Genomic DNA, 27736 nt, shown 5'->3' with positions numbered 1-27736 from the left:
CCCCAAGCGCCAGGGCAGGGCGCACGCAGCCCTCACCCGCGAATTCTGCAGGGGAACTTTGCGCATTTGGGGACATTGCAGGGCTCAGCCCCGCCCCCCCATGCAATAGCTGAGCCTCACCCGGGGAAAACCCCCTTCTCACCCCCCCCCCTCCCTGTTCCGATCCCGGTGTCTCCCCTCCCAGCTAGATACGAATGGTTCAGCCCCGCCGCCGCTGCCCTCCTCGACCCCCACTCTGAACCCAGGGTGAGGCCGGCCGCACCCCGCCCACACCGGCCCCCAGTGCCGCGAGCTGCCCGACGTGGCCCCGGGCCCCACCCTTCTCCACGCCGGGCCCTGGGGGCCGAATTCGGGCCCTGCTCAGCAGCCTGCTCTCGTCCCACAATGCTCTGCTCTCTCACAAATCTGCATACGCGCTGACGCGGCTCCGCCCCCGCGCGGGCCCCTCCCCCGGCCAGCCCCCCCCTCCCCCGGGTGTCCCGTCCTGAGCAAGGCGCGGCCCGCAGAGCCGCCACCCGAGCGGGGCGGGTCCCATCGGCGGCTCGGAGCTCGATTGCTCTGGGCTGGATTGAGCGGCCGGAGCCCCCGCGCCGGCCGGGTAGGTGCGGGCCAGGGGCGGGGGGGAGCCCGGGGAACGGGGCCCCGAGACCGGCCCGGTGAGAGCCCAGGGACCCCCCGCCCGGCCCCGCTGTCACGGCGGGGAAACCCGCCTCCGGCTCCGCCGCGCGGAGTCACGGGCCGGGCCCGCGCCAGGACAACCCCGCTGCGTTAACCGGCCTGTCCCGGGGCTCCCTGCGTGTGTCAGGCGAGGGGCAGGGGGCTGGATGGGGGGGGCGGGGCGGGGCTGTCTTGGGGGGCGGGGGGCCCCTTGCGTGGGTGTCCGGCGCGGGGGTGGGTGGGGGCTGGGCGGGGGCCGGGCTGTCCCGGGGGGCGGGGGGGCTCCCTGCGTGTGTGTCAGGCGTGGGGCAGGGGGCTGGATGGGGTGGGGGCCGGGCCGGGCTGTCTTGGGGGCGGGGGCTCCCTGCGTGTGTGTCAGGCGAGGGGCTGGGTGGGGTGCGTGTGTGTCAGGCGAGGGGCAGGGGCTGGATGGGGGGCTGTCTTGGGGCGGGGGCTCCTGCGTGTGTGTCAGGCGAGGGGCGGGGGCTGGGGTGGGGCGGTGCCGGGCTGTCCCGGGGCAGGGGGCTCCTGCGTGGGTGTCAGGCGAGGGGCTGGTTGGGGGCTGGGTGGGGGCTGGGCGGGGGCCGGGCTGTCCCGGGGGGCGGGGGGCTCCCTGCGTGTGTGTCAGGCGAGGGGCAGGGGGGCTGTCGGGATCGCGGAGCAGGGGGTTGGCCCAGGCAGGGCAGCTGGCCACGTTGCGCCCTCGCCCCTCTGTGGCTGGAGGGGGCAGGGTGGGGGCCGTGCCTGCGGGATGGGGCTCCCAGGCCCCTGTCAGCTGGAGACGCGGCCCTTCTCTCTGCAGTGACCCCGTGGGCCCCCGCCGTCCGCCATGGGGCTCCTGTCGGACCCGTACCGCAGGCGGGCACTGTCCCGGCTCATCCTCCGCCTCAACACCCCACTCTGGTGAGTACGCGGCCCCTGACTTCCGGGGCTGTTTCCTCCCATCCCCCCGCGCTCTCCTTCCTTCCATCTTAGTCTCTCCCCTGGGGCCACCCATCAGTGGGGGAGGGGGGGGGAGTGGCGCACCGTCTCCTGCGGAGCCCGGACCCAGCCCTCCCTGCCCTAGGAGCCCAGAGTCGGGGGCCAGGCATCGAGCCAGCGTTGCCTGAGTGGCAGTGCCAAGGGGGGAGAGCTGGGGGTCAAAGCCGTGGCCCCCACGGGCACAGATCCGCCCTTTCTGTGCTGCTCTGGGACCTCCCTGTTAGACCTGACCCCTTCTCTCATGGGTAATGGGGCCTGGGCAGGGAGTGGGTAGGGAGGGGAGCAGCCTGTGGTCTTCACCCGCTTGTGTCTCCTGTCTGCAGCATCCTCAGCTACCTGGCTGGGCTGGGCTGGTTCCTGGGCCTGGCCTCCCCGCCCTTCACCCTGCGCTCATATATGTCGGAGAACGCCATGGGCTCCACCATGGTGGAGGAGCAGTTCGTGTTCGGCGAGAGGGCGCTCTCCTACGCCCGCGAGTTCGCTGGCCACAAGAAGAAGGTGGGGTGAGTTCAAGCCCCCTTGCCCCGGGCCAGCAGTTGGGGGAGTCCCTGGCCAGGGTACAGGCCAAGTGCTTCTCTGAGGGCCCTGGGCCAGCAGGGAGGAAGGGTGGCCCCCCATGGCTACATGAGGGGACTGCGTTGCCAGCTGCCTTTATAATACCCAGGGGTGTCCTGCCAGCGCCCAGCATGCAGTACTCAAGGCAGGTGAAGTGCATGCTGGGAGTTGTAGTCTCTAGGTGCTAATGGAGGGGGTGGCTTTGCAGGGCCCTGCGGTTTGCCCTCCTTGTGCAGTCTGGAGGGCAGAGCAGTGGCACTGTGCTACGCGGCACTGGGCGAGTCCGTGCCTGTGGGTGGATAGAGCCTGGCCTGGGCTCTGAGAAGGGCCATCTGGGGATTGCTATGCGTGCTGGGCTCTAGCGTTGCCTGTCCCCCCAGGCGAGGGGGCCCCGTTCCGGCCCTCACTCTTCCTGTCTCCTTTCCCAGGGGGATCCCCGTGGCCTGGCTGGAGAAGACCATGTGGAACCTGGGCCTGGAGGTTTATAAGCAGCCCTTCTCCCGCACTCTGCCCTTCCCTGACGAGATGCGCGAAAGATACGTATGTGCCTGGCCAGGACCGCGGTCCCTGGGAGCTGCAGGCACTGAGAGCTGGGGAGTTTCCCCTCTGGGCTGGGGGTTGGTGCAAGGGGACAGATGTGGCCCCTACGCCCCATGGGCTGGTACATCCCCACAGAGCTCTGGGGCTTCTCGGAGGATCCTGGCCCTTCCTCAGCTCCGTACCCTGTGTGCTGATCCAGGAGGTCTGCTCACGGAAAAGGGGTAGCAAAACCGTGGGGCTGACGGCACTTGAGGGGCCAGGGCTGGTCACTGGGCAAGTTGGCTGCATGCAGCTCCACACCCACAGCCTCTGCTATCCCGGGGCTGGGCTCCCCCCGCCCCAGCTCTGAGGGTGCCCCTCAACCCCAACCCGCAGTCCCCTGCTATCCCGCTGCCAGCTGCTGGTGCTCCTGAGCCCCCTGCCCTCCCCGGACTGGGTCCCTCCTCAGCAGACACCGGGCTGCTGTGTTTGGCTCTGGGGTGGGAAGACGCCCCTTCTTTTGTGGGTGGGGCTCGGTCCCGCTGAGCCCTGGTTCCCTCCCTGCAGATGGTGAAGGGCACGAACGTGTACGGGATCCTGCGGGCGCCACGTGCGGCCAGCACCGAGTCCTTGGTCCTGAGCGTGCCCTGCAGTACGGGGCAGCACAACAGCCAGGCCGTGGGGCTCATGCTCGCCTTGGCTTCCTGCTTCCGGGGTGAGTGCGTGCAGGCCTGGGGTGGGGCCTGTGGGAGTGGCAGGGAGGTGCTGGGGCAGGTGCACCTGAGAGTGGCTTGCTGCTCAACAGTGCATGGGCCAGGCCCCTCTGTGCTCGGGTGACGGGGGTCTTGTGATCCCAGGGGTCCGGTGGGGTTCCTGGGGCTGTATCTGGCCCCCCGGCCCAGCGAGGGCGTTCCCTGGCCGATATCAGGCCCCCCGGCCCGGTGAGGGGGTTCCTGGGGCTGTATCGGGCCCCCCGGCCAGGTGAGGGGGTTCCTGGGGCTGTATCGGGCCCCCCATGGCCTGGCGAGGGCGTTCCCTGGCCGATATCAGGCCCCCCGGCCTGGTGAGGGGGGTTCCTGGGGCTGTATCGGGCCCCCCATGGCCTGGCGAGGGGGTTCCCTGGCCCATATCAGGCCCCCCGGCCTGGTGAGGGGGGTTCCTGGGGCTGTATCGGGCCCCCCATGGCCCAGCAAGGGGGGATTCCTGGGGCTGTATCGGGCTCCCTGTGACCCGGCAAGGGAGTTCCCTGGCCCATATCAGGCTCCCCGGCCTGGTGAGGGGGGTTCCTGGGGCTGTATTGGGCCCCCCAGCCCGGTGAGGGGGTTCCCTGGCCCATATCAGGCCCCCCAGCCCGGTGAGGGGGTTCCTGGGGCTGTATCGGGCCCCCCATGGCCTGGCGAGGGGGGATTCCTGGGGCTGTATCGGGCCCCCCATGGCCCGGCGAGGGGGTTCCCTGGCCCATATCAGGCCCCCCGGCCAGGTGAGGGGGTTCCTGGGGCTGTATCGGGCCCCCCACGGCCCAGTGAGGGGGTTCCCTGGCCTATATCAGGCCCCCCGGCCAGGTGAGGGGGTTCCTGGGGCTGTCAGGCTGTTCAGATCAGACTCTCGTGTCTCAGCCCCTCCCCCTGGTATCTGTGCAGTGTGCAGCGCATGGAGGCCTCTGCCCTGTTCACAGAGCCCCGGGGGCCGAGCGGGGAAGGCACCTGGCAGGTTCCTCCTGGGGCGGCTTCGGGCCTCTCGCCCCGTGTGGCTGACTCGGCTGTACTCCCCCCTGCGTCCTCTGACACGGGCCCCGCGGTGGTGCGTACTGCTCCCCGGGGGCAGCCGGCCTGGCCTTCGCTGACACGGACAGTGCTCGTCTGCTTGCAGGTCAGATTTACTGGGCCAAGGACATCATCTTCCTGGTGAACGAGCACGACCTGATTGGCATGGAGGCCTGGCTGGAGGCCTACCACGACGTCAATGTCACCGGTGAGGCCAGTGGAGCTGTGGGGGCAGGGCTGGGGCTTCGGGGTGGGCTGGGGGACAGGCAGGGGCCTAGGCTGGGCCGGGGGGGGGTGGGGGACAGACCTGGCTCTCCCTGGAGGCCCCTCTGGCGTGTCGCAGCCACACGCTCACTGAGCAGGCACAGCTGCTCTCAGAGGGGTTGTTACCAAGCCGGGGAGCCGGCTGGGGCTCTCCCCCCGCCCCCCAACTGGGTTCTGGGCACGGGGGCTGCCTGGTCTGAGGTGCTGCTGTGCCGGCAGAGGTGCTCTCCTCGGGGATGCTGGGCCGGGCCGGAGCCATCCAGGCAGCTGTCTCGCTGGAGCTGAGCAGCGACGTCATCACCAGCTTCGATGTGGCCGTGGAGGGGCTGAACGGGCAGCTGCCCAACCTGGACCTGGTCAACCTCTTCTACGCCTTCTGCCAGAAGAACGGGCTGCTGTGCACCATCCAGGGCAAGGTGAGAGCGGGGGGGCGGCCCCATCCAGGGCAAGGTGAGAGCGGGGGGGCGGCACCATCCAGGGCAAGGTGAGGGGGGCGGGAGGCCTGGCACCATCAGGGCAAAGGAAGCGGGGGCAGCACCACCCAGGGCACAGTGAGATTGGGGGGAGGGAGGGAGGGAGCGTTCCCAGCCAGACTCCTCTCCCTGCTGGTTTCTCCTGTCCCCCACCTGCCCCCTCCCCCGCGGTTGCCGATTGCACCCCCAGTCCCGCCCAAGGGGCTCTCGTGGCCCGGCCAGGCTCCCCAGCTGTCGGTGGGGGCAGGCCCTGATGTCTCTGCCCTTCAGCTGCAGCGCACGGACTGGGACACGCTGCCGGCCTACGTGCACAGCCTGCAGACCCTGCTGCTCATGGTGCTGAAGCAGGGCTCCGGCCGGCCCCAGGGCGACCACGGCCTCTTCCTGCGCTACCACATCGAGGCCATCACCGTGCGCGGCATCAACAGCTTCCGGCAGTACAAGTACGACATGGGCACCGTGGGCAAGTGAGTAACGCCCCTGCGGGCAGGGCAGGGCCCCCTGCTCCCCCAGCATGTGAGAGCCGGGCCGGAGGGGTTGGACTGGGCTGGCAGGGGGCTGTGGGTCGGGACTGAGGAGCACCAGCTGAGCTGGGGGATGGAGGGAGCCCTGGATTGGGCTGTGGGTCAGGACTGTGGAGCACCAGCTGAGCTGGGGAATGGAGGGAGCCAGGGTTGGGCTGGCAGGGGGGCTGCGGGTCAGGACTGAGGAGCACCAGCTGACGTGGGGATGGAGGGAGCCCAGGGTTGGGCTGGCGGGGGGGCTGCGGGTCAGGACTGAGGAGCACCAGCTGAGCTGGGGGATGGAGGGAGCCCTGGATTGGGCTGCGGGTCAGGACTGAGGAGCACCAGCTGAGCTGGGGATGGAGGGAGCCCTGGATTGGGCTGCGGGTTGGGACTGAGGAGCACCAGCTGAGCTGGGGAATGGAGGGAGCCCTGGATTGGGCTGCGGGTCAGGACTGAGGAGCACCAGCTGAGCTGGGGAATGGAGGGAGCCAGGGTTGGGCTGGCAGGGGGGCTGCGGGTCAGGACTGAGGAGCACCAGCTGAGCTGGGGATGGAGGGAGCCCAGGGTTGGGCTGGCAGGGGGGCTGCGGGTCAGGACTGAGGAGCACCAGCTGAGCTGGGGATGGAGGGAGCCCTGGATTGGGCTGTGGGTCAGGACTGTGGAGCACCAGCTGAGCTGGGGAATGGAGGGAGCCCAGGGATTGGCTGGCAGGGGGCTGCGGGTCAGGACTGAGGAGCACCAGCTGAGCTGGGGGATGGAGGGAGCCCAGGGTTGGGTTGGCGGGGAGGGGGGCGGGCTGCAGTGTCAGGACTGAGGAGCACCAGCTGAGCTGGGGGATGGAGGGAGCCCTGGATTGGGCTGCGGGTCGGGACTGAGGAGCACCAGCTGAGCTGGGGGATGGAGGGAGCCCAGGGTTGGGCTGGCGGGGGGGCTGCGGGTCAGGACTGAGGAGCACCAGCTGAGTTGGGGGATGGAGGGAGCCCAGGGATGGGCTGGCGGGGGGGGCTGCGGGTCAGGACTTGAGGGCTCTTGGCAGAGCCAGAGCCTAGGGGAATGCTTGTCTAGCTCAGTGGGGGGACCGGCTGGGGGATGGGGCTGAGAGGCTGTGCCCCCCGTTCTCCCTTCCTGCCACCCCCGGGCGAGGACGGTGCCAGCGTCTGCCCCTGCTGAGGATCCTGCCCCGCAGGACGCTGGAGGGGATCTTCCGCAAGCTGAACAACCTGCTGGAGCGCCTGCACCAGTCCTACTTCTTCTACCTGCTGCCCTCGCTCGCGCGCTTCGTCTCCATCGGGGTCTACATGCCGGCCTTCGGCTTCCTCATCCTCATCCTCGTCCTCAAGATATCCCCAGGGCCACAGCTGCGAGGGGAGGGCTCTGGGCTGCAGCAGGGCCAGGCCTAGGAGGACCGGGGGCAGGCGGAGTCTCTGCTCAGACCCAGGTTGGGGAGGAGCCGGCGTTTTTCCACAAGGCCACTGAACTGCCCAGCCCTGCCTGACGGGGGGAAGGGCCACGTTCCCCGTGCTGGCCGAAGGGGACCCCTCCCTAGCCTGGGTCCCCGCGAGGAGCTCGCTCTGGGAAGCAGGGGCTGCGCCTGGCTCTGGGGATCTGCCTGTGGCCGGGTGGGAGTCGGTGAGGGGGCCTGGTGGGTAGGGCTGCTGTGTGGTTGGTTTCCTTGACTCTGCCCCACGCCCTTGACCTGTGGATGAAGCTGAGTAAATGCGATGCGGGCCCGGAGGAGCAGCTCTGCGATGGAGACCAGGGTGCTGCCCACGCTGCCGCCGAGGTGAGGGGTCGCAGGGCCCTGCCCCAGCCACTCCTGGAGCTCTCCAGGCCCGAGGGTAGCTACTGCCTTCCTCCCCCATGGGCTCTCCCTGCCGTGGGTCTCTCAGTGGGGCCCCCGGCAGGTTCCTGGCCGTCTAAGGAACGTCTGTGGTGCCTACTACCATAGTATGCGAGCGCCTCCCAATCTTTACCCTCATCACCCTGCATGGATTGGGACCGGGGACCTTCCCTGGGCATCTGGGGCAGGGCAGGGAGCTCCCAAGCCAAGCAACCACCCCACTGGGCCGCCCTGCTGTGTAACCCTCCCCGGCGCAGCCCCCGCCCCTTGGAGCCCCAGGAGCTCAGGCTGGGCTTGAAGCTGCCCAAGGCCCTTTCCCTGGAACAGGGAGGCAGATTTGGGGTCCCCCTTCCCCCAGCAGCTGGGATTCCCCCAGGGGTAAGGCCTGATGGGTTGGCTCTGGCCCTGGTTCAGCTGCCCCTGCTTAGCTTCCCCCCTTCCCTGCCCCGCAGGAGTCGCGTCCTGGCCTGCTCACCCTGGTGCCACCTCTGCTGATCTGCCATGCCACGGGCCTCACCCTCTACTTCCTGCCTGTGCTGGGCCAGCACGTGGCCACCCAGCACTTCCCCGTCTCGGAGTCGGAGGCTGTGGTGCTGACGGTCATTGCCATCTACGTGGCTGGACTGGCGCTGCCACACAACACACACAGGTACGTGCGGGTCCCAGGAGGCGAGGCAGAGACGTGACAAGATCCGTCACTCACCCAGGGCCAGCAGCAGGTTGTGCTCTGGGGTGAAGTCAGCGGGCCAATAGGAACACAAACACGCCTAATACACATGCACGATGACTGCAGAGCTCTCTCCCCAGCAGGGGGCGCTGTGGGGAGCAGGGCAGGAGGACAGGCAATGGGGGGAGCTCCCAGCTACTCCAAGCCTGGACTCTCCCAGCAGGGGGCGCTGTGGGGAGCGGGGCAGGGCACTGGCTGTGGGGGCGTTCCCATCTACTCCTGTCCCAGCAGGGGGCGCTATGACATTCTCCCAGGTACAATCTGGACTGCTGAACATCTGTCTCCCCCCAGTTCTCTAACCTGGAGTGCCTTTTACACCGTCACTCCTGGTCTGCCCACGCAGCCTCCAGCGTGTAACTCACTCCCCGCTGAGTTCCATGAGTGCGCTAGCCAGCCACTCCCGAATTATATAACAGAACCACACTAGCACATTCCCAGTTCCAGACTTTCCGCACAAATGTGCGTCTTGTACTGCCCAGCACTTTACTCCTAGACAACACAAGTGCATAGAAAGTCCGTCATTTCATTAATAGAAAATGATGTGCACAAATCCTGCGATCTCAGATGGACTACCCCAGACCCTTCAGTCCAAGCACACACTGGTTTAGATAAAACAATAACACAAAGTTATTAACTACAGAAAGATGTTAAGTGATTACAAGTAATGAGGGATAAAAGTCAGAATTGATTACAAAGAAGTAAGAGATCTAATTTAGCAAGCTGTGGGTTTCTGTCACCATGTGTTCCAGCAGTCTTACAGCCAGGATCTGTCTCCAGGCCAATGATGCTTCCTTTGTCTTGCAAGTGTTGATGCTGTGAATAGAGATGAAGGGAGAGAGAATCTGGGGAGTTTGCTCACCTTTCTTATAGCAATTCTCTTCTTTGAGAATCATCTCCAGCTGGGGTCCAGGTGGCAAAGTCCCTGGGATGGGAGCTTCCAGCTGTGTGCGCGCCACGATGTAAATTTCTCGCTCACACCTTTTCCTAACAAAGAATGGCCGCTAAGCCAGGTGATAGTCCATTGGATTTTGACGACACCTGGCTGAGGCGTCAGTTGGCCTTTTATCTTTGAGGAACTGGTTTGTGCCTGCCTTTTAAAATTTGGAGCTTGTCTCAGCAATGTCATACAGCAGAATTTTATAATTGGACTTTATATAAATGATTGTGTAGGAAGGAGTGCTGCAGAAAGGGATCTGGGGGTCATAGTGGATCTCAAACTAAATATGAGTTAACAGTGTAACACTGTTGCAAAAAAAGTAAACACCATTTTGGGCTGTATTACCAGGAGCATTGTAAGCAAGACACAAAAAGTAATTCTTCCGCTCTATTCCTTGCTGATTAGGGCTCAACTGGAGTATTGTGTCCCGTTCTGGGTGTCACATTTCAGGAAAGATGTGGACAAATGGGAGAAAGTTCAAAGAATAATAATAAAAATGATTAAAGGTCTAGAAAACATGACCTGTGAGGGAAGACTGAAAAAAATGGGTTTGTTTAGTCTGGAGAAGAGAAGACAAGACTGAAGAGGGACATAACAGTTTTCAAGAACATAAAAGGTTGTTAAATTGCAGCAAGGGAGGTTTATGTTGGACATTAAGAAAAACTTCTTGTCAGGGTGGTTAAGCACTGGAATAAATTGTCTAGGGAGATTGTGTGGAATCTCTGTCATTGGAGATTTTTAAAGACTTGTCTACACTTACCCGAGGATCAACGCTGCGGCAGTCAATGCATCAGTGGTTGATTTATCGGGTCTAGTGAAGACCCATTAAATCGACTGCCGATCGCTCTCCCGTTGACTCCTGTACTCCATCTAATCGAGAAGAGTAAGGGGAGTCGATGGGAGAGCGTCTCTTGTCGATGTTATGTAATGTGCACCCCGCAGTAAGTAGATATAAGCTACATCGATTTGAGTTACGCTATTCACATAACTCAAATTGCATAGCTTAGATCGACTTTTCCCTTTAGTGTAGACAAGGCCTAAGAGCAGGTTAGACAAACCCCTGTCAGGGATGGTCTAGATAATACTCAGTCCTGCCAGGAGTGCAGGGGACTGGACTAGATGGCCTCTTGCAGTCCCTTCCAGTCCCATGATTCTGTGAACTTTACCTACAATGTTGCCACACATCTTTTACCGGGACAATAATGATCAGCACATTGAGTTTTCACCATACCTCACAAGGCCTGCTTTGTACAGAATCCACAGAATTGTGTAAAACGGGTGAACATAGACTGTCACAGGGTGTCACTGAGTCCCCGGGCGATGCTCTGGAACTGCTCCCCGCAAAGCCAGGCAGGACTCTGGGGAGTCTCCTCTCCCTCGGAGCAGCCTGTCTGCAGGGCAAGAAGCTCCCACGGCTTCACCTCCTGGGTCTCTCCTTGGAGCATTCAGCATCCTCTGCCCCTCCGTGCGCTTCCCACAGCGAGTCCGCCCAGGCAGGGTCCTGGGGAAGCCAGAGGGTCCTGCCCACCCCACTGCGTAGTCAGACGTGACTCTCAGCCAGCCGGTAACACAGAGGTTTATTCGATGACAGGAACACGGGCTAAAACAGAGCTTGTAGATACAGAGAACGGGACCCCTCAGCCGGGTCCATTCTGGGGGGCAGTGAGACAGACCGCACGTCTGCCCTCACTTCCCATCCCCAGCCAGCTCCCACTGACAGCCCCTCCAGCCCCTCCTCCTCTGCTGAGTTCCTTTCCCGGCCAGGAGATCACCTGATCTTTGTTCTCTCACACCTTTAGCATCCCCCTGCAGGGGGGAAGGGCCCAGCCATTAGTTGCCAGGAGACAGAGGGTCGGCCAGGAACTGAGTCACCCACACAATATTCAGAGGGAACATAAAGAACAGCCCCACTTAGTCACACAGGGCGCTATAGAAAATGGTGATGGTGATTGGTTCTCTGCTGGTTCTCAGCCCTGGCCAGAGCGGGGCTAGGCAGGTGTCCATGGGCCCTGACAGCCATTTCTCTGCTCTGCAGGGTGCTGACTGGCTGTGGGAGTGAACGCGGCTGGATGAGCCTGAAGCTTCTCTCCCTGCTGTACCTGGCCATGCTGCTGGGCTGCATCGCCCTCATTAACTTCTCCCTGGGCTTCCTGCTGGCTATCACCATGGTGCCCGTTGCAGCCATCATCCAGCCCAGAGGCCCCAAGTAAGTGGCACCTGCGCATTTCCCGTGGCATCCAGTGAGGCAGCTCAAGGTCACCTGAGCCAGGCCTGCCCATGAGTGGCAGGGGCTCCGTGGCCAGTCGCATCCTAGGTGGGCTCGCTCTGCAGGTGGCAGGATCCTTGTTTGGGTACAGGCAGGGTGCCTTGAGAGCCAACAGCCAGTGCAAGGGATGGGCTGGAAATCCCCTCCCCCACCAGGGACCAGGCCCACAGGGGTCTCATTAGACAATATCAAGTTCATTAGTCATCCCTCTGCCACAGCCTCTCCCAGCAGGGGGCGCTGTAGGGAGCGGGGCAGGGCACTGGCTGTGGGGGGAGCTCCTGGCCACTCCGGCCCCAGCCTCTCCCAGCAGGGGGCGCTGTAGGGAGCAGCGCAGGGCGCTGGCTGGGGGGGAGCTCCTGGCCACTCCGGCCCCAGCCTCTCCCAGCAGGGGGCGCTGTAGGGAGCAGAGCAGGGGGCGCTGTAGGGAGCAGCGCAGGGCGCTGGCTGGGGGGGGAGCTCCTGGCCACTCCAGCCCCAGCCTCTCCCAGCAGGGGGCGCTGTAGGGAGCGGGGCAGGGCACTGGCTGTGGGGGGAGCTCCTGGCCACTCCGGCCCCAGCCTCTCCCAGCAGGGGGCGCTGTAGGGAGCGGGGCAGGGCACTGGCTGTGGGGGGAGCTCCTGGCCACTCCGGCCCCAGCCTCTCCCAGCAGGGGGCGCTGTAGGGAGCAGCGCAGGGCACTGGCTGTGGGGGGAGCTCCTGGCCACTCCGGCCCCAGCCTCTCCCAGCAGGGGGCGCTGTAGGGAGCAGAGCAGGGGGCGCTGTAGGGAGCAGCGCAGGGCGCTGGCTGGGGGGGGAGCTCCTGGCCACTCCAGCCCCAGCCTCTCCCAGCAGGGGGCGCTGTAGGGAGCGGGGCAGGGCGCTGGCTGAGGGGGAGCTCCTGGCCACTCCAGCCCCAGCCTCTCCCAGCAGGGGGCGCTGTAGGGAGCGGCGCAGGAGTGCTGGGATTTTTCCCTTTTCAGCCCGGCCCTGTTGGCTGGTGCACTCCAGGCTGCCCCACTCTGATCCCTGCCTGTGTCTGTCTCCCAGGTATCTGTATGCAGTGCTGCTGGTCCTGGTCACACCAGCTGTCACCCTCCTGCTCAGCATCGTCCTGTACCAGGAGCTGATCGAGTACCCCATCTCGGCGCTGGAGTGCTGGCAGCTCTTCCTGCAGGCTGTGTCCGAGGGCCTGCTGGACCACTACCTCTACGGCTCCATCGTCTTCCCCTTCATCGCCCTCTTCGTCTACCCCTGCTGGCTGCTGCTCTGGAACGTGCTCTTCTGGAAGTAGCCGGGCCCCTCTGCCTCACCCCACATCTCCTGGGAGTGGGGAGCGGCTCCCGCCTGGCCACTGGATCCCAGGATCTGGGACCTGCCCTGGAGCCATCCCATGTCCCCAGGCTGGAGCCTTGGGCTGTTCTGGGGCCTGCAGCAGGAGTTAGTCCCCCTTCCTTGTGCTCAGTGGCCTCCTTGGGGAAGGCGGAGCCGTAATGGTCCCAGAGCAGGAGCGGGGCCTGGGATGCCCGGCCGCTACCTGTGCTCCACTGAACTCAGCTGTTCCTGGGCATTGCACGCTGGGACCTTTGCCTTAGGGGAGCACAGAGCACTGGGCTGCCTGCATGGGAGCAGGGATGCTTTGGGCCTGCTTGTTCCCACAGCCAGAGGGCAGATGGCTGGGAGGAGGCAGCACGGCAGGATGCCACTGCAGACACCGGTCCCCTTGAGTCTGTGTGTGTGGGGGAGCGGAGGGTGCTCCCCGCTCTTCCTCAGGCATGGGCCGGGCAGGCCTCCCCTAGCACTGGGAGAGGAGGGGGGTGGGGCACGCTGGTTAGCACACTCCTCCTCTGTATGCAGGTGGGCCAGGCCCCCACCGGACTGGGCTGGGGGAATGTACAGGGGTGGGAAAGGCAAGTGTTCATCTTTGTAATAAAATAACAAGAAAAGCCTTTGGCCAGTGTGGTGGGGGTGGTTCATAGCCGGTGCTGGCAGTGCCCCCAGGCCTCCGTCCTTGGGCTGGGTCCTGACCTGGGAAATGAATGATCCAGCCTCAGGGAGCTTATGGGTTAGGAATGGTGCTGCTCTGCAACGGGGGGAGCAGTCCAATTCCTGATACGCTGCAAGTGAGGGGTGGGGGGTTAGGACAGCAACGCTGGCTCTCCCCATCTGCCACTTGGCAGCAGCATGGCAGAGGCAGGCCTTGGAAGGACAGTTCAGGGAGGGGGTTCTTATGGGTTGTGGAGAAGTCAACCAGGGCACTGTGGGTTAGCAGAGGAGGCAGGGCCCTGCAGTGAGACCCACGGGGGGTGAAGTCAGGTTTAGGAGGCAGCCTCTTCACACTGTGCAATTCAACATCAACATCCCCCATGAAGTCACTGCTGTGGTGGTCAGAATAGAACACGGATCCCTGCGGCGAACGAGCTCCATGCTGGGGAGTACGGGTCCCCCCGCCATGTTCAGAGCTTTCAAGGGCATTGCCCCATCTCCCCACAGGATGCCTTCCGCCCCCCCCGCCCCTCCCCGGAAGTGCTGGCAGGTAGGGGGAGGTTTGTGAGTGCAGGAGCCAGAACTTGCCGCAGAGATGAAGCGAGGGAGGGGACTTCTCCCCAGCACTGCGTCTACACTGAAACCTCGAGTCGGCCAGTGCCCAGCCAGCACCGTCATTTACTGCTGTGGTTCTCGCCCTGCTCTGGCGGGCGCGTGCGGGGGCATGTGGGGGGCTGAGACCCCCGGCTCTGTGCTCCTGGGGGGTAGCCAGCGGGGCGCTCCCCTCCCTGCCCCGCGTGGGGGAGCCGGGGGGCAGCCAGCGGGGAGCTCCGGGGACTCTGTGTAGGGGGGGTCTGGGGGCGCGTACGAGGGGCTGAGACCCCCGGCTCCGTGCTCCCGGGGGGCAGCCAGGGGGGAGCTCCCCTCCCTGCCCCGCGTGGGGGAGCCGGGAGCAGCCAGGGGGGACCTCCGGGGACTCTGTGGGGGGGGCGGGAGGGAAAGAGCCCTGGGGTGGGGGCGTGGCTTGGGCCCGACCCCTCCCAGCGCTGCCGGGGGGCTAGGACCCCACGACGCCAGCGCAGGGCCTGTTTCCGGTGGGGGCGGCACTTCCGGCTCGGGGTCGCGACCCCCGGGACCGGATATGAGATGTGCCCAGGGCCCCTGCGAGCTCCGCCCTTTCCGCGTCTCCTGCGGAGCGCCGCCCCCTCCCTGCTCGGCCCCCGTAGGCCCGTCCCGCGCGGTGCACCCCGGGAAGCAGGCGGACCCCGGCTCCTCTCCAAGATGGCGGCGCTGTCGGCGGCGCGGTGCCTGGTGCTGCGGACCCGGGGCGGCTCCCTGCTGCCGCCGCCCCCCGGGCCCCGCCTGCGGCCCCCCCAGGTGAGCCCCGCCGGCCGGTCGCTCCGCGGCCCCGGGCCGCGCCCCCGGCTCTGCGCCCTGCCCGGCCCTGAAGGTCACCGGGACGCGGCGCCCGCGGGCGCGGACCGGGCTGGGCCGGGGGCCGGGGCCGCCCTGGGCAAAGCCCTTGGCAGCCCTGGCCCGGTCAGCCCCGGCCCGGGCGTCGCGGTGGGTCCGTGGCCGGGGGCCGGTGCAGGGGGCGGGTGTCCCGGGCAGGGGCGCCCCGCAGTTCTGCTCCCGGCGGGGTGACCCCAGGCTGGGCGGGACCTTCGCCCCCCTGGGGCAGGGGCAGGAGCAGGAGCGAGCTGCGGCTGGCGCTGGTGACACACGGGCCCGCGCCCGCCGGGCCTTTCCCCGGGCACAGGTCACTGGCAGGTGCGATACTTACTCGCTTTCCGGCGTCTCCCGCGCGGGTTACAGGGAGGGGGGAATTGACTGGGATACCTGGGTCCTCACTGTGCTGTGACATGCTGCAGGTCCCCGGCGTGTCTCTGTCAGAGGCGGCTGCACCACGTAAAGAATCCGCCCCCGGGGTTAGGCCAGAGTGTCTGACCTGTGGTGTGAGGCCGGCCCGGCCTTTCCCGAGCTCTTCCTTCCCCTGAGGGTGTGTTCAGCAATACGCTTCAGAGGCTTTTAATCAAACCTGTCACTGACCCCATAACTAAGTGGGGGCTGCATTGTACAGATATCGCCCCACAGCAGCTTGCAGCGTCCTCTTGTGTGCTGGGGAAGTGGGAGCTTTCAGAGAGGTCAGGTAAACGTCTTCAGTTCAGTGGTCTGTCTACCTTTCTGTTTAGAAACGTGTCTGAAAGCCTGGGCTTTTCCCTTGTATTTAAATGCAGGCTACTTCTGCACCTGCGCAGATTCTCACTAGGGAGTTTGTTGTGCTACTGCCACTTTCCTGAGAGTTGTGGTGCTGTCCTGTAGCTGGGTTGATGATAAGGAAGTCACATCTGTTACCTGGGCATTGTCCCTATTATTCTGCACCTAGTGAGAGCGGCATCAAATACTTGGCATTTTGAATCTTCCCGGCATGGAGGAATTATGAATGAATCCTTCTCTCTCTACTAAGGTGTGTCAGGGTCATCACTTCCATCTTACAGTCAACATGGTTTTATTGGAAATTGGGTCTAATTAAACCTGAGTTTATTCTTTTAATACAGTGGTCCCTAACCTTTTCGTCTGGTGGGCGCCAGACGAAGGACCATGGCGGCGGTCAAGCATCTGCCAAAATGCCGCCGAATTTCGGTGGCATTTCGGCAGTGACGCCTCTCGATGACGTTGCTTGTCGGTGGCAAGCGGCATCATCAAGAGGCATCGCCGCCGAAATGCCGCCAAATTTCGGCGGCATTTCGGCAGATGCTGGACCACCGGCCAGGGCGCGGGCTCACTTAGATGCCCCCGAGGGTGCCATGGCACCGGCGGGCACCGCGTTGGGGACTCTTGTTTTAATAGATTCCAAGGTCCGAAAGGATCATTGTGATCATCTGGTCTGACTGCCTGTGTAATTCTGCCCCAAGATCATTCATAGAGCAGTTTAAAAAAAAAAAAAAGGCCAGTCATGATTTAAAAATCACCAGTGATGAAGAATCCACCACAACCCTTGGGAAATGGTTCCAGTGGTTAATTATCCTCCCTGTTAAAAATTTACACTTTAGTTCCTGTCAGAATTTGTCTAGCACCAGCTTCCAGTGACTGGATCGTGTTAGATCGGGGTGGGCAAACTTTTTGGCCTGAGGGCTACATGGGGGTTCCGAAACTGTATGGAGGGCTGTGCCTCCCCAAACAGCCTGGTCCCCACCCCCTATCTGCCTCTTCCCACCCCCTGACTGCCCCCCTCAGAACCCATGACTCATCCAGCCCCCCCTGCTCCTTGTCCCCTGACCGCCCCCTCCTGGGATCCCCACCCCATAACCGCCCTCCGGGACCCCACCCCCTATCCAATCCCCCTGACTGCTCTGACCCCATCCATACCCCCGCCCCCTGACAGGCCCCCCGGGACTCCCACGCCTATCCAACCACCCTGTCACCTGACTGCCTCCCGGAACCCTCTGCTCCGCTCAGAGCACCAGGATTGGCAGTCATGCCACCTGGCTGGAGCCAGCCACACCACTGTGCAGTCTAGAGCACCGGGGCAGGCTGGCGGCTCTCGCAGCTGCGCTGCCTAGCAGGAGCTTGCAGCCTCGCCGCCCAGAGCGCTGGTGGCACGGTGAGCTGAGGCTGCAGGAAGTGCGGGGACAGCAGGGGAGGGGGCCGCAGGCTAGCCTCTCTGGCCAAGAACTCAAGGGCTGGGCAGGAGGGTCCCGCAGGCTGGATGTGGTCCGTGGGCTGTAGTTTGCCCACCTCTGTGTTAGACGTTGCTCTGCTAGATTGAAGAGCCCATTATTAAATATTTGTTCCCCTATAGGTATTGATAGACTGATCAAGTCATCCCTTAAACTTCTCTTTGTGAAGCAAAATAGGTTGAGATTGCAAGTTTGATAAAGGTAACTGCATAGCTGTAATACTTGGATTTTTGTAAGGGTTTTGGCTAAGTAGCATACAACAGTCTGATAAACTAGCATTGTGGTATCCGTAGAATACGTGTCCTCAAAGCATACAGAGAAAGGCAACACAATGATTAGCATATGGAACAGCTTCCATATGAGAGAGATTAAAAAGACGGGGATTTAAAAAGTTAGAAAGGATACGACTAGGGGGATATGATTGAGGGCTATAAAATCACAAATGGTGCAGAGAACATGAATAAGGAAGTGTTATTTACCATTTCATATAACACAATAATTAGCAATCACCCAATGAAATTAATAGCCAGCAGCCTTAAAACAAAAGGAAGTATTTATTCACATAGTGCAGTCAACCAGTGGAACTCATTGCTTGGGTTGTTGTGAAGGCCAAAAGACTAACTGGATTCAAAAAAGAATGAGACATTCCTGGAGGACAGGTCCATCAATGGCTATTGGCCAAGATGGTCACAGATGAAACCTCATGCTTTGGGTGTCCCTGGCCTCTGTTTGCCAGAAGCAGGGAATGGGCGACAGGGGATGGGTCACTTGATGATTCCCTGTTTTGCTTATTCCCTCTGGGGCACCTGGCACTGGCCACTGTCGGAGGACAGGACACTGGGCTAGATGGACCATTAGTCTGCCCCAGGATGGCCATTCCTATGTTAAATGAACTAACAGTGGGCTAAGTGAGAGATCTGAGAAAGTAGTTGTGAGTGGGGGAACCATCCTTAAATGGGGGAGTCTGGTGGTCCGCAGGGATCAGTGCTGGGCCTGACGCTATTCAACTCTCCTCAAGGACCTGCAAGAGTAATAAGATCACTGCTAATAGAACTTGTGGCTGACACAAGGGTTGGCAGAGTAAATAGTGCTGAGGACAGGCCAGTTGTACAGAGATCTGGATCCCTTGGTAAGCTGGGCCCATTCAAACAAAATGCAACCAAATGGAAAGTTACACATTTAGGAACCAGTGGTGCAGGCCTGACCTACAGGCTGGGGGATTTATCCTGGACAGCCATGCCTTTGGGAAAGATCTAGGTATCATAGGGGATGAGCAACTCAACAGAAGGCTGCTGTGCCAGAAAGCTAATGCGATCCACTGATGTATAAATGGGGAGTAGGAGTGGGGAGGTGATTTTACCTCTAGCTACGGTATTGCTGAGACGGACACTGGAATGCTGCATCCATGTGTAAAAAGGATGCTGAAAAATTGGAGAGAAAAGAGCCACAAAAATGATTCCCGGACTGGAGAAAAAGCCTTAAGAGCTCAATCTGTTTAGCTTACAGAAGAGTGAGTGTGTAAGGACTGTCACAGGAAAAAGCAGGTGCTAACATGCTCTTTGATCTGGTAGGGTTGCGTCTGGAAGCTGGAGCAAGACACAGTCAGATGAGAAACTAGGCACAGATGTTTAGCAGTGAGGGTGGTGAACCACTGGGACAGACTCCCCAGGGACATACAGGGTGTCACCTACCTTTGTCTTCATGTCCGTAGAATCATAGAATATCAGGGGTGGAAGGGACCTCAGGAGGTATCTAGTCCTGCCCCCTGCTCAAAGCAGGACCAACCCCAACTAATCCATGCTAGCTGCCTTTCAGGAAGCATCAGCCAATCAGTTTACTGGGCCCAATATGGGTGGGATTCCCTGGCCTGTGCTATGTGGGGGATCAGACTGAATCCCTTCCGGTCTTAGGATATGGCGACACTTGCAGCTGTACAGCGCTGCTGCAGCAGCGCTTTGAAGTGCGAGTGTGGTCGCGGCACCAGCGCTGGGAGAGAGCTCCCAGCACTGCAGGTACTCCACCTCCCCGAGGGGATTAGCTTACAGCGCTGGGAGCTGCGCTCACACTGGCGTTTTACAACGCTGTAACTTGCTGCACTCAGGAGGGTGTTTTTTCACACCCCTGAGCGAGAAAGTTGCAGTGCTGTAAAGCGCCAGTGTAGCCAAGGCCTTAAACTCCGTGAAGCAGCGGCCTGGGGAGAGACCATGACTTGCTTAAATCAGCATGACCTGGGCGCTCCTGGCTCCCAGTCCTGTGCTCAGCTCAGTGCTTCCTGCAGTGGTGTTGGCGTGTGCTGCGCTGCAGCAGGCATCGCTGTGGTGAGTGTGGCTGCAGCAGGCTGTGAGGTGGGCTGAGTGGGTATTGAATGGGGCTGGACTCTGCTTTGTTGTTCCTTGTGCTGGCATGGCTGCTTCCCTTGCCCTGTTGGTGACAAGGTGCTGCAGTCAAACAGCAGCAGCTGCCCCAGAGCTCAGTGGGACTTGCTGAGATGGGACCATGTGCCCTCATGTGACACTCCCAGCCTGGCCTCTCTGCCTGTGTCCACTGGCCTGCAGTCAGGGTGGGTAACCATCTGTGATGACAAACAATGGATTTTTTAATTTAAATTAAATACACTTGTTTTAAAAAAAACTATTTAAAATTCAATTTGAAATTGACAATCTAAGTTGAGGCCTAAACTTACTGTAATCTATTAAAAGGAAAGTCAAACCACTGAACTGGTGGAGTCTCTGGCTAAGCACTGGAAACCAGAGTTTGTTGAAGTGCTAAACCTGCTTTTAACAGCAGCAGCCTGTTTTGCAGGTGCAGAGAGAATATTGTCTTAATTTCAGTCTATTCCTCTAGTTTAGTTCAGTGACTAGTTCATTCAAAGGTAAGAAACCAATTGGGAGCTGAAAAAGCAGGAAAACTTCTTTTCCCTCTTCCAATCTACGAATAAAAACAAGGTGAGAGAGGATGAGATCTACTAGCTCTAAAATCCTGACTGTTTCTGGTTTCAGAGTAGCAGCCCTGTTAGTCTGTATCCGCAAAAAGAACAGGTGTACTTGTGGCACTTAGAGACTAACAAATAAATTTGTTAGTCTGTAAGGTGCCACAAGTACTCCTGTTCTTTTTGACTGTTTCTGGTCACCACATGCATCAATTCAATTAATTAACTACAGATAATACATCCTTTGTTTAACACCTGAGTTAGTTTTAAATACAACACATACATAAGGCAAACAATTGATCAAGGTGTCCACTGCACTCAAGGTAATTTTATTTAAACTAATAAGATTAAAAATACTGTTTTGTGCATTTTAATTAAATTCCAAATTCTATCCAAATAGACCTTGATCCAAATCACAGTACAAATTTAACCTAGTAAATAAATGCACCATTCGCAATTTTCTAACGTAACAAATCAGGAACGGTGGGGTCTGCTCCAGATCTGGCGTGGAGCGTGGTGTCGTGGTTATAGACAATCGAGCCACCCCGGTGAAAGTGGCACATGCATCGTGAGAGGCAGTGTGGCTGAGAGTTGAGTCCTACTCCCCTGCTGCTCATGCCTCACCCTCGCCCGTGTGGAGGCTGCACTCTGTGACACCGCCCAGGAGATGCTGCGGGGCTGGGCCTGGTTACTGTCCTGCCCTGCTGTGGGAGCGCTGTGACCCTAGTCAGCGTGTGCCCCCTGCTCACTCCCACCAGGGACGCACATGGCTCAGCTCCCTTGAGGGCTATTGGGCCTGGGCTTTCCATAGTCCTGCCTGCTGCTGCTCCCCTTGTAGAGAAGAGGGGAAGTTGCTGGTCCCAGTGCCCCATAACCCAGAGAGAGCCCCATCTCTGTGTCTGGTGAGGGGTGGCATGAGAGGCCCGGACTCCCCCCATGTGCCTGGGGCGGGCTGGCTGGAACAGAATCCATCCGGCAGGGAGCTCTGGAGACCCACAGCCCACCCACCCCTGCCCCTACGGCGCAATACTCCACCGCCCCAGCTCGGGGCTGGCACTGGGACACCTGAAATGTCAGCTCCTCGCTCCTGACCCAGCTGGGCCCTTCCCAGTCTGTGTGGAAGGGGGACTCTGCTTCCTTCTGCTCGGGTGGGAGCAGGCCAGTGGCTCCGTGCACCCAGGGCTGAGCAGGCCATGCCGTGCTTGGAGGCGTGTTGCATCCCAGGCACCCGCAGGCTGCCTGCTCCCCCACCCTCCTCTCCTGGGGCAGGGGAAGGTTCCACAGGCTCGAGCTGGGTCCCTCTGGGCAGCAGCAGCCACCGCACCGGCGTGGACTCTGGGGAGTGTGGCTGGGGGCGCAGAGGCGGGTGCCCATGCTGGAGCTGGCAGGCTGAGCGGCTCTTGTCTGTGTTCCAGGCCAGCATGTCGTCGCTGTCTGGCATGTCCCGTGGCAGGAAGGTGGCGCTGTCTGCGCTGGGCGTGCTGGCTGCCGGCGGCGCTGGGCTGGCCCTGGCTCTCCACACGGCTGTGAGTGCCAGCGACCTGCAGCTGCACCCTCCCAGCTACGCCTGGAGCCACAATGGCCTGCTGGCCTCCCTGGATCACAGCAGGTAGGTGAGGGGGCGCGGGTTGTCCTGGGGAGCCTGGGGTGAGCTGCCAGCTCCCTGCGGGGGGTCACAAGCTGCATCCCAGGGGTGACAGCTCAGCCCCACGACTCCTGGGTCTCGCTGGCCCTTGGCTGATGGGCAGGCTGCCCCAGGGAATGCTGGGGCCTTGGGGCCTGGCTCTGCTCCTCCAGCCCCCCCCACTCAGATCCATGGGGAGGGCTCACGGCCACCTCCCTCTTCGCAGCATCCGGCGCGGCTACCAGGTGTACAAGCAGGTGTGTGCCGCGTGCCACAGCATGGACTACCTGGCCTTCCGCAATCTGGTCGGCGTCTCCCACACTGAGGCCGAAGCCAAAGCCCTGGCCGAGGAGGTGAGAGTGACTGCGGTGGGGACTCCCCTGGCTCCTGCTGGAAGTGGGGGGAAGAGCTGGACTCGCTACCATGAGGGCCCTCCCAGGCCCTGGCTGAGCGGGGATGGGCCTGCTTGATGGGGAGCTGGCTCCTGCCAGTCGTGGGCTGCCTGGGCCCAGCCCAGTGCTCTGTGTCTGAGGCACGGGGGGCCCAGCCCGGTGCTTGGTCTCTGCAGCCTGATGAGCGCAGGGGGCCCTGGGCTCGGCTCTGAGCTCTCTATGGGCGGGGGGTGGGCCTGGGCCCGGCTCAGAGCTCTCTATGGGCGGGGGGTGGGCCTGGGCCCGGCTCAGAGCTCTCTGTGGGATGTGCGGGGGCGGGCCCTGGGCCCTGGCTCAGAGCTCTCTGTGGGATGTGGGGGATCCCCGGCTCAGAGCTCTCTGTGGGATGTGGGGGGGATGGGGGCCTGGGCCTGGCTCAGAGCTCTCTGCGGGACATGGGGGAGCCCCGGCTCAGAGCTCTCTGTGGGATGCGGGGGGGATGGGGGCCTGGGCCTGGCTCAGAGCTCTCTGCGGGATGCAGGGGGTGGGGGGCCTTGGCCCTGGCTCAGAGCTCTCTGTGGGATGTGGGGAGCCCTGGCTCAGAGCTCTCTGTGGGATGCGGGGAAGGGGAGGGCCCTGGGCCCGGCTCAGAGCTCTCTGTGGGATGCAGGGGTGGGGCCCTCGGCCCCGGCTCATACCTCTCTGCGGGATGTGGGGGGCCCTGGGCCCGGCTCAGAGCTCTCTGTGGGATGTGGGGGGCCCTGGGCCCGGCTCAGAGCTCTCTGTGGGATGTGGGGGGGGAGGGCCCTGGGCCCGGCTCAGAGCTCTCGGTGGGATGTGGGGGGCCCTGGGCCCAGCTCAGAGCTCTCTGTGGGATGTGGGGGGGGAGGGCCCTGGGCCCTGGCTCAGAGCTCTCTGTGGGATGTGGGGGAGCCCCGGCTCAGAGCTCTCTGGGATGTGGGGAGCTCCTGGGCCCGGCTCAGAGCTCTCTGCAGGATGCAGGGGGTGGGGGGCCTTGGCCCTGGCTCAGAGCTCTCTGTGGGATGTGGGGGAGCCCCGGCTCAGAGCTCTCTGTGGGATGTGGGGGGCCCTGGGCCCCGGCTCAGAGCTCTCTGTGGGATGTGGGGGAGCCCCGGCTCAGAGCTCTGTGTGGGATGTGGGGGGCCCTGGGCCCGGCTCAGAGCTCTCTGTGGGATGTGGGGGGCCCTGGCCCCAGCTCAGAGCTCTCTGTGGGATGTGGGGGGCCCTGGGCCCTGGCTCAGAGCTCTCTGTGGGATGTGGGGGAGCCCCGGCTCAGAGCTCTCTGGGATGTGGGGAGCTCCTGGGCCCGGCTCAGAGCTCTCTGCAGGATGCAGGGGGTGGGGGGCCTTGGCCCTGGCTCAGAGCTCTCTGTGGGATGTGGGGGAGCCCCGGCTCAGAGCTCTCTGTGGGATGTGGGGGGCCCTGGGCCCGGCTCAGAGCTCTCTGTGGGATGTGGGGGGCCCTGGGCCCGGCTCAGAGCTCTCTGTGGGATGCGGGGGGCCCTGGGCCCCGGCTCAGAGCTCTCTGTGGGATGTGGGGGGCCCTGGGCCCCAGCTCAGAGCTCTCTGCGGGACGCGGGGGCTCAGTGCTCTCTCGTGCCAGGCGGAGGTGGTCGATGGCCCGGACGAGAACGGCGAGATGTTCACGCGCCCAGGCAAGCTCTCCGATTACTTCCCCAAGCCCTACCCCAACCCTGAGGCGGCGCGAGCGGCCAACAACGGGGCGCTGCCCCCAGACCTGAGCTACGTCATCAGCGCCAGGTGAGGCTCCCTCCAGTGTCCCCTCGGGTGGGGCCAGGAGCCCGGGGCTGCGGCTGAGCAGCTGGTATCCGCAGCGCCAGGTCTCCCAGATGTGCTGGAGCAGTGCATGATGGGACTGACTGCCCTGGAGCTGCTGCGGCTCCCGTGTGCAGATGGAGCTGGGGACAAAGTTGAGTCCAGGTGGGTGCTCTGTCCTGCCGGCCCTGAGCATGGCCAGTGAGGCCTAGCGCGCCCCCCACCCCGGCCAGCTGGCAGGAGAATAGGAGGTTCCTTCCAGCCCCTCCTGCTTCCTCCCCCATCTCGGGGTGTCAGTGACTGTCGGGGGATTCCACAGGGGCCCATCGCCCCGGCCTGTGGAATCCCTGTGGTAGAGTGACCAGATCACAGGGATGAAATATCGGGGGGGGGGGGAGCAAAAAAAAAAAGCAGTTTCACAGGGGCTGTGCCGTGGGATCACGCGCACGGCCCTCCCCGTGGAGCCTCCTGGCCTGCCCCGGGGACATGTGGTGCGTCCCGCCACCGGAAGGGAGCCCCGCGCCTCTCCCGCTTGGCTGCGCTCCAGCGGCTCCTTCCCGCTGTGGATCCAGTGGCTGGATTCCTGGTCTCTGCCCTGCCCTGCCGGCTGGGGGTGGCACCGTTCACAGCCGGAGCTGCCCAAAGACGCAGAGGGCCCAGCTGGGGCCTTTTGGTAGAAACTGCCTTTTCTCCCCCCTGCACCGGCCGGGAAGGAGCCGCTGGAGCGCAGCCAAGCGCGAGAGGCGCGGGGCTCCCCAGCAGCGACGGGGAAGTTTATCAGTTCAGGGGACTCCAACCGGCTCCTCGCCCCCGTCCGCCGGCTGCCCCGCCTGGGACAAGTCTCGCTTCCGCAGCCTCTCTCCGCCACGTGTCTCCGGCAGCCCACGCCCCTGGGCCGTGCTGCCCCTGGACCCACTGTGCTGCCCCGCGGGCTGCAGGGCTGGAGCAGCCTCTGCGCTGCACTGCAGCGCTCCTGGCCCCAGCCGGCCATGGCCCGTGTGCCCAGGCTGCTGCACAGGCCGGCTTGGGATCCAGTGGGGCAGTGAGGGGGTGGGGCTGGGGTGGGGATTTGGGGAGGGATCCAATGGAGGACGGAGGGGGGGGCGAGAGCCCCTCCAGGCTCCGCCTGTGCACTGGAGCGGAGGGCAAAATTGTTTGTTTGTCCAGTGTCCAGGGACGTGGACAAACAAGCAAATATCGGGGCCGTCTTGATAAAATCGGGAGATCTGGTCACCCTAGGAGCAGGGCAGCTGCCCAGCCTGGCTCTGCCCTGGGGACGGTGATCTCACCTGCCTTGTCTTTCAGGCACGGGGGTGAGGACTACGTGTTCTCCCTCCTCACCGGCTACTGCGACCCGCCCCCTGGGGTGGTCATCAAGGAAGAGCTGCACTACAACCCCTACTTCCCGGGCCAGGCCATCACCATGGCGCCCCCCATCTACAACGAGATCCTGGAGTTCGAGGACGGTAAGAGGAGCTCCTCCCCACTCCCCCCAGCCTGCGGCAGGGCTCCTGTCCTGGGGGGGCCCTGTCCAGCCAGGCCCGCCCCACCCTGCTCTCGGCGGCCCCGGGCGCGTGGCGCCCACTGACTCTGCTCTCTCCCAGGGACCCCAGCCACCATGTCCCAGATAGCGAAAGACGTGTGCACGTTCCTGAGGTGGGCAGCGGAGCCAGAGCACGATCACCGCAAGCGCATGGGAATGAAGGTCAGTGCCTGCCCCCCGTGGCGCTGAGGACAGGAGCTCCTCTCTGGGGGCCCTGGGCTGGAGGGAGGAGCCCAGCCTGGGCTGCTGCAAGGCTGGGCAGGTCTGAGCGATTCCTGCCGGCCCTCGTCCTGGCCAGCGCGTCGGGTCCCTGCACTGCTGGGGGAAGGTGTTCGGAAGCAGGGCAGGGCCTAACTCCTCTTCCCTTCCCAGATGCTGATGATGACTGGCCTCCTGATACCCCTCATCTACTACCTGAAGCGCCACAAGTGGTCTGTACTAAAGAGTAGGAAAATCGCGTACCGGCCCCCCAAGTAAGCACTGGATCCAGCGGGCCTTGGCCACCCAGCCGCCGCACGACCCCTCCCGGGACAGGAATGTATGTTCAGCTGGACGGACAGACGGGGACAGCCCACTCCTCATGACGCGTTACTCCTATTTAATGTCCTCTCCCTCGGACGCAGCCGCTCGCCTGCTAGGCCTGGGAACGGACTCTGGGAAGGGGGGGCAGCTGCTGTCTGTACGCGCCCGCTGGGGGGCAGAAATAAACCTTCAATCTTCAGAGGGAAAGTGTGGTGTGGTGTGTCGGCCTAGCCCTGCCTGCAGGGCCCTCGCCTTCCCACCCCCGCTCCCTGCCCGGGGGCAGCCCAGTACGGCCAGAGGGGAAGGCCTGTGTGTAATGGTGGCATTTATTAAACGGTTCTGTTCCCCCAGCCGTGTGGGGGCCAGCGGGGGACCCAGCACTCACCCTACTGAGGGAGGTGGTCAGTAGAGGCTGCTCCCTGACCCCCCACGTGGCAGTGGGGAGGCGCCCCACTCCCTCCCTCAGACTTCTTGGAGAGCAGCCCCCTCCCTCTTCCCAGCATGCTGCAGGGAGGGGCACTGCCCAAAGGCCTGGCTGGGGTCCTCAGTGCCCCCTCCCCTTGCAGCGGGGGTGGGGCAGATCAGTTGCCCCAGCGCTTAGCCACTGCCTGTAGCATGGCAGGGTCTGCAGTGCCCTATGGCATGGGCAGCGGGGGCCAGCTGCTGCCCTGGTGCCTCCAACGGGGGTGGGTGTTGCCGTGCAGGGGGGCTAACTGGCCTGGGGGTGGCACTGCCCAGCCAGCTGCTGGATTCCTGGTCTCTGCCCTGCCCTGCCGGCTGGGGGTGGCACTGTTCACAGCCAGAGCTGCCCAAAGGCAGAGGGCCCAGCTGGGGCCTTTTGGTAGAAACTGCCTTTTCTCCCGCCTGCACTGTGCACAGCCCGGGGGCTGCTTCCTGCGCGAGAGCAGGCCTGGCCCCAGCTCCGGCAGCCCACGCCCGCCCTCAGGAGTCGGGCTGTGAGCGGGGCAGCTCAGCCTGAGGAGCAGCTGCTTGTGCTGGGCGGGGGAGGGGGGGGCAGGCTGAGGTCCCTTACTGTCATGTACAGGGGGCAGAGACACAAGTGTTCAGCTTTCCTGGGCCCCAAGGCAGGTGGGAACAGCTGGCCTCTGTAACAGCCCCCCCCACCCCCCTGGTAGTTACGGGGAGCTCCCTGTGTCGGGGGAGGCACTCAACAGCCACAGGACGGGCTACAGGGCAAGCGGTTACATTTCAGGGGGTGAGGCGCTCTCTAGACCAGCAGCACCCATGGAGCCCGATGCCAAACAGCCCCCACCCCGGCCTGCCCAGGGGGCAGAGCCAGGCCCAGCCTATGGCCCAGCAGGAAGAAGGTGGTGGGGGGAGCCCCCTCAAGGCACTGCATGCAGCTGGCAAGGGCTGGAAGCTCCCCCAGGAGCAAGGCCCCTGCCTGACCTGTGCTGGGGGCAGGGAGCGCGCTCAGTGGCAGTTCTGGCAGTGCGGGTGGCACCTCTGCCCATTGATGTTACAGCGACATCCTCCACTGGTGTCACCGGGGCCCTGGAGGGGAGGAGAACGTGTCAGGGGGGTGGGATGGGGGGGCGGACAACAGACACCTGCCCCTAGCAGCAGCATCTCCCCACCTCTCCATGGGGTGGGGGGGGGCTGCATCCAAAGGCGAGAGGAGCCTGAGCCAGCTGCTCCCGTCTAGCCCCCAGGGCTGGGGAGGGTGGGTCACAGCAGCGGGGACAGTGGGGGAGGGGAAGCTGCTGCTCCCGCATGCACACAAGCCTCAGGGCTCCATCCAGTGGGGGGGGGGGGGCTGCTCCCCTCCTGCCCAGAGCCAAGGATTCTAGCCCATGCTCC

General features: G+C 63.1%; 3 protein-coding genes across 3 annotated transcripts in view; 2 read left to right on the top strand and 1 right to left on the bottom strand.

The window, feature by feature from the left end:
• Positions 1-450: 450 nt before the first annotated feature.
• On the top strand, positions 451-13930 carry GPAA1 (glycosylphosphatidylinositol anchor attachment 1). The gene is made up of 13 exons (XM_039525455.1): positions 451-598; positions 1460-1560; positions 1962-2141; positions 2622-2733; positions 3280-3427; positions 4582-4683; positions 4959-5155; positions 5483-5679; positions 6905-7058; positions 7406-7501; positions 8011-8207; positions 11258-11428; positions 12515-13930. Exons 2-13 carry the CDS (start codon positions 1487-1489, stop codon positions 12756-12758), a joined length of 1872 nt encoding a protein of 623 aa, XP_039381389.1. The 5' UTR covers positions 451-598; positions 1460-1486; the 3' UTR covers positions 12759-13930.
• A 708-nt stretch (positions 13931-14638) lies between these two features.
• LOC120398239 (cytochrome c1, heme protein, mitochondrial) lies at positions 14639-26114 on the top strand. Its single transcript, XM_039525463.1, has 7 exons — positions 14639-14827; positions 21475-21668; positions 21910-22036; positions 23678-23835; positions 25156-25316; positions 25455-25555; positions 25766-26114. Exons 1-7 carry the CDS (start codon positions 14732-14734, stop codon positions 25868-25870), a joined length of 942 nt encoding a protein of 313 aa, XP_039381397.1. The 5' UTR covers positions 14639-14731; the 3' UTR covers positions 25871-26114.
• The window catches only part of SHARPIN (SHANK associated RH domain interactor), a 44985-nt gene continuing 43165 nt past the window's right edge, over positions 25917-27736 (bottom strand). The window contains exon 14 of the mRNA XM_039523041.1: positions 25917-27430. Coding sequence (XP_039378975.1) covers positions 27350-27430 — 81 coding nt within the window. The 3' untranslated portion in view covers positions 25917-27349. The remainder of the gene's footprint in view (positions 27431-27736) is intronic.

Source organism: Mauremys reevesii, linkage group 2 (assembly GCF_016161935.1).
Source record: "Mauremys reevesii isolate NIE-2019 linkage group 2, ASM1616193v1, whole genome shotgun sequence".
NCBI lineage: Eukaryota > Metazoa > Chordata > Testudines > Geoemydidae > Mauremys > Mauremys reevesii.
This window is presented reverse-complemented; position numbering and strand designations above follow the sequence as displayed.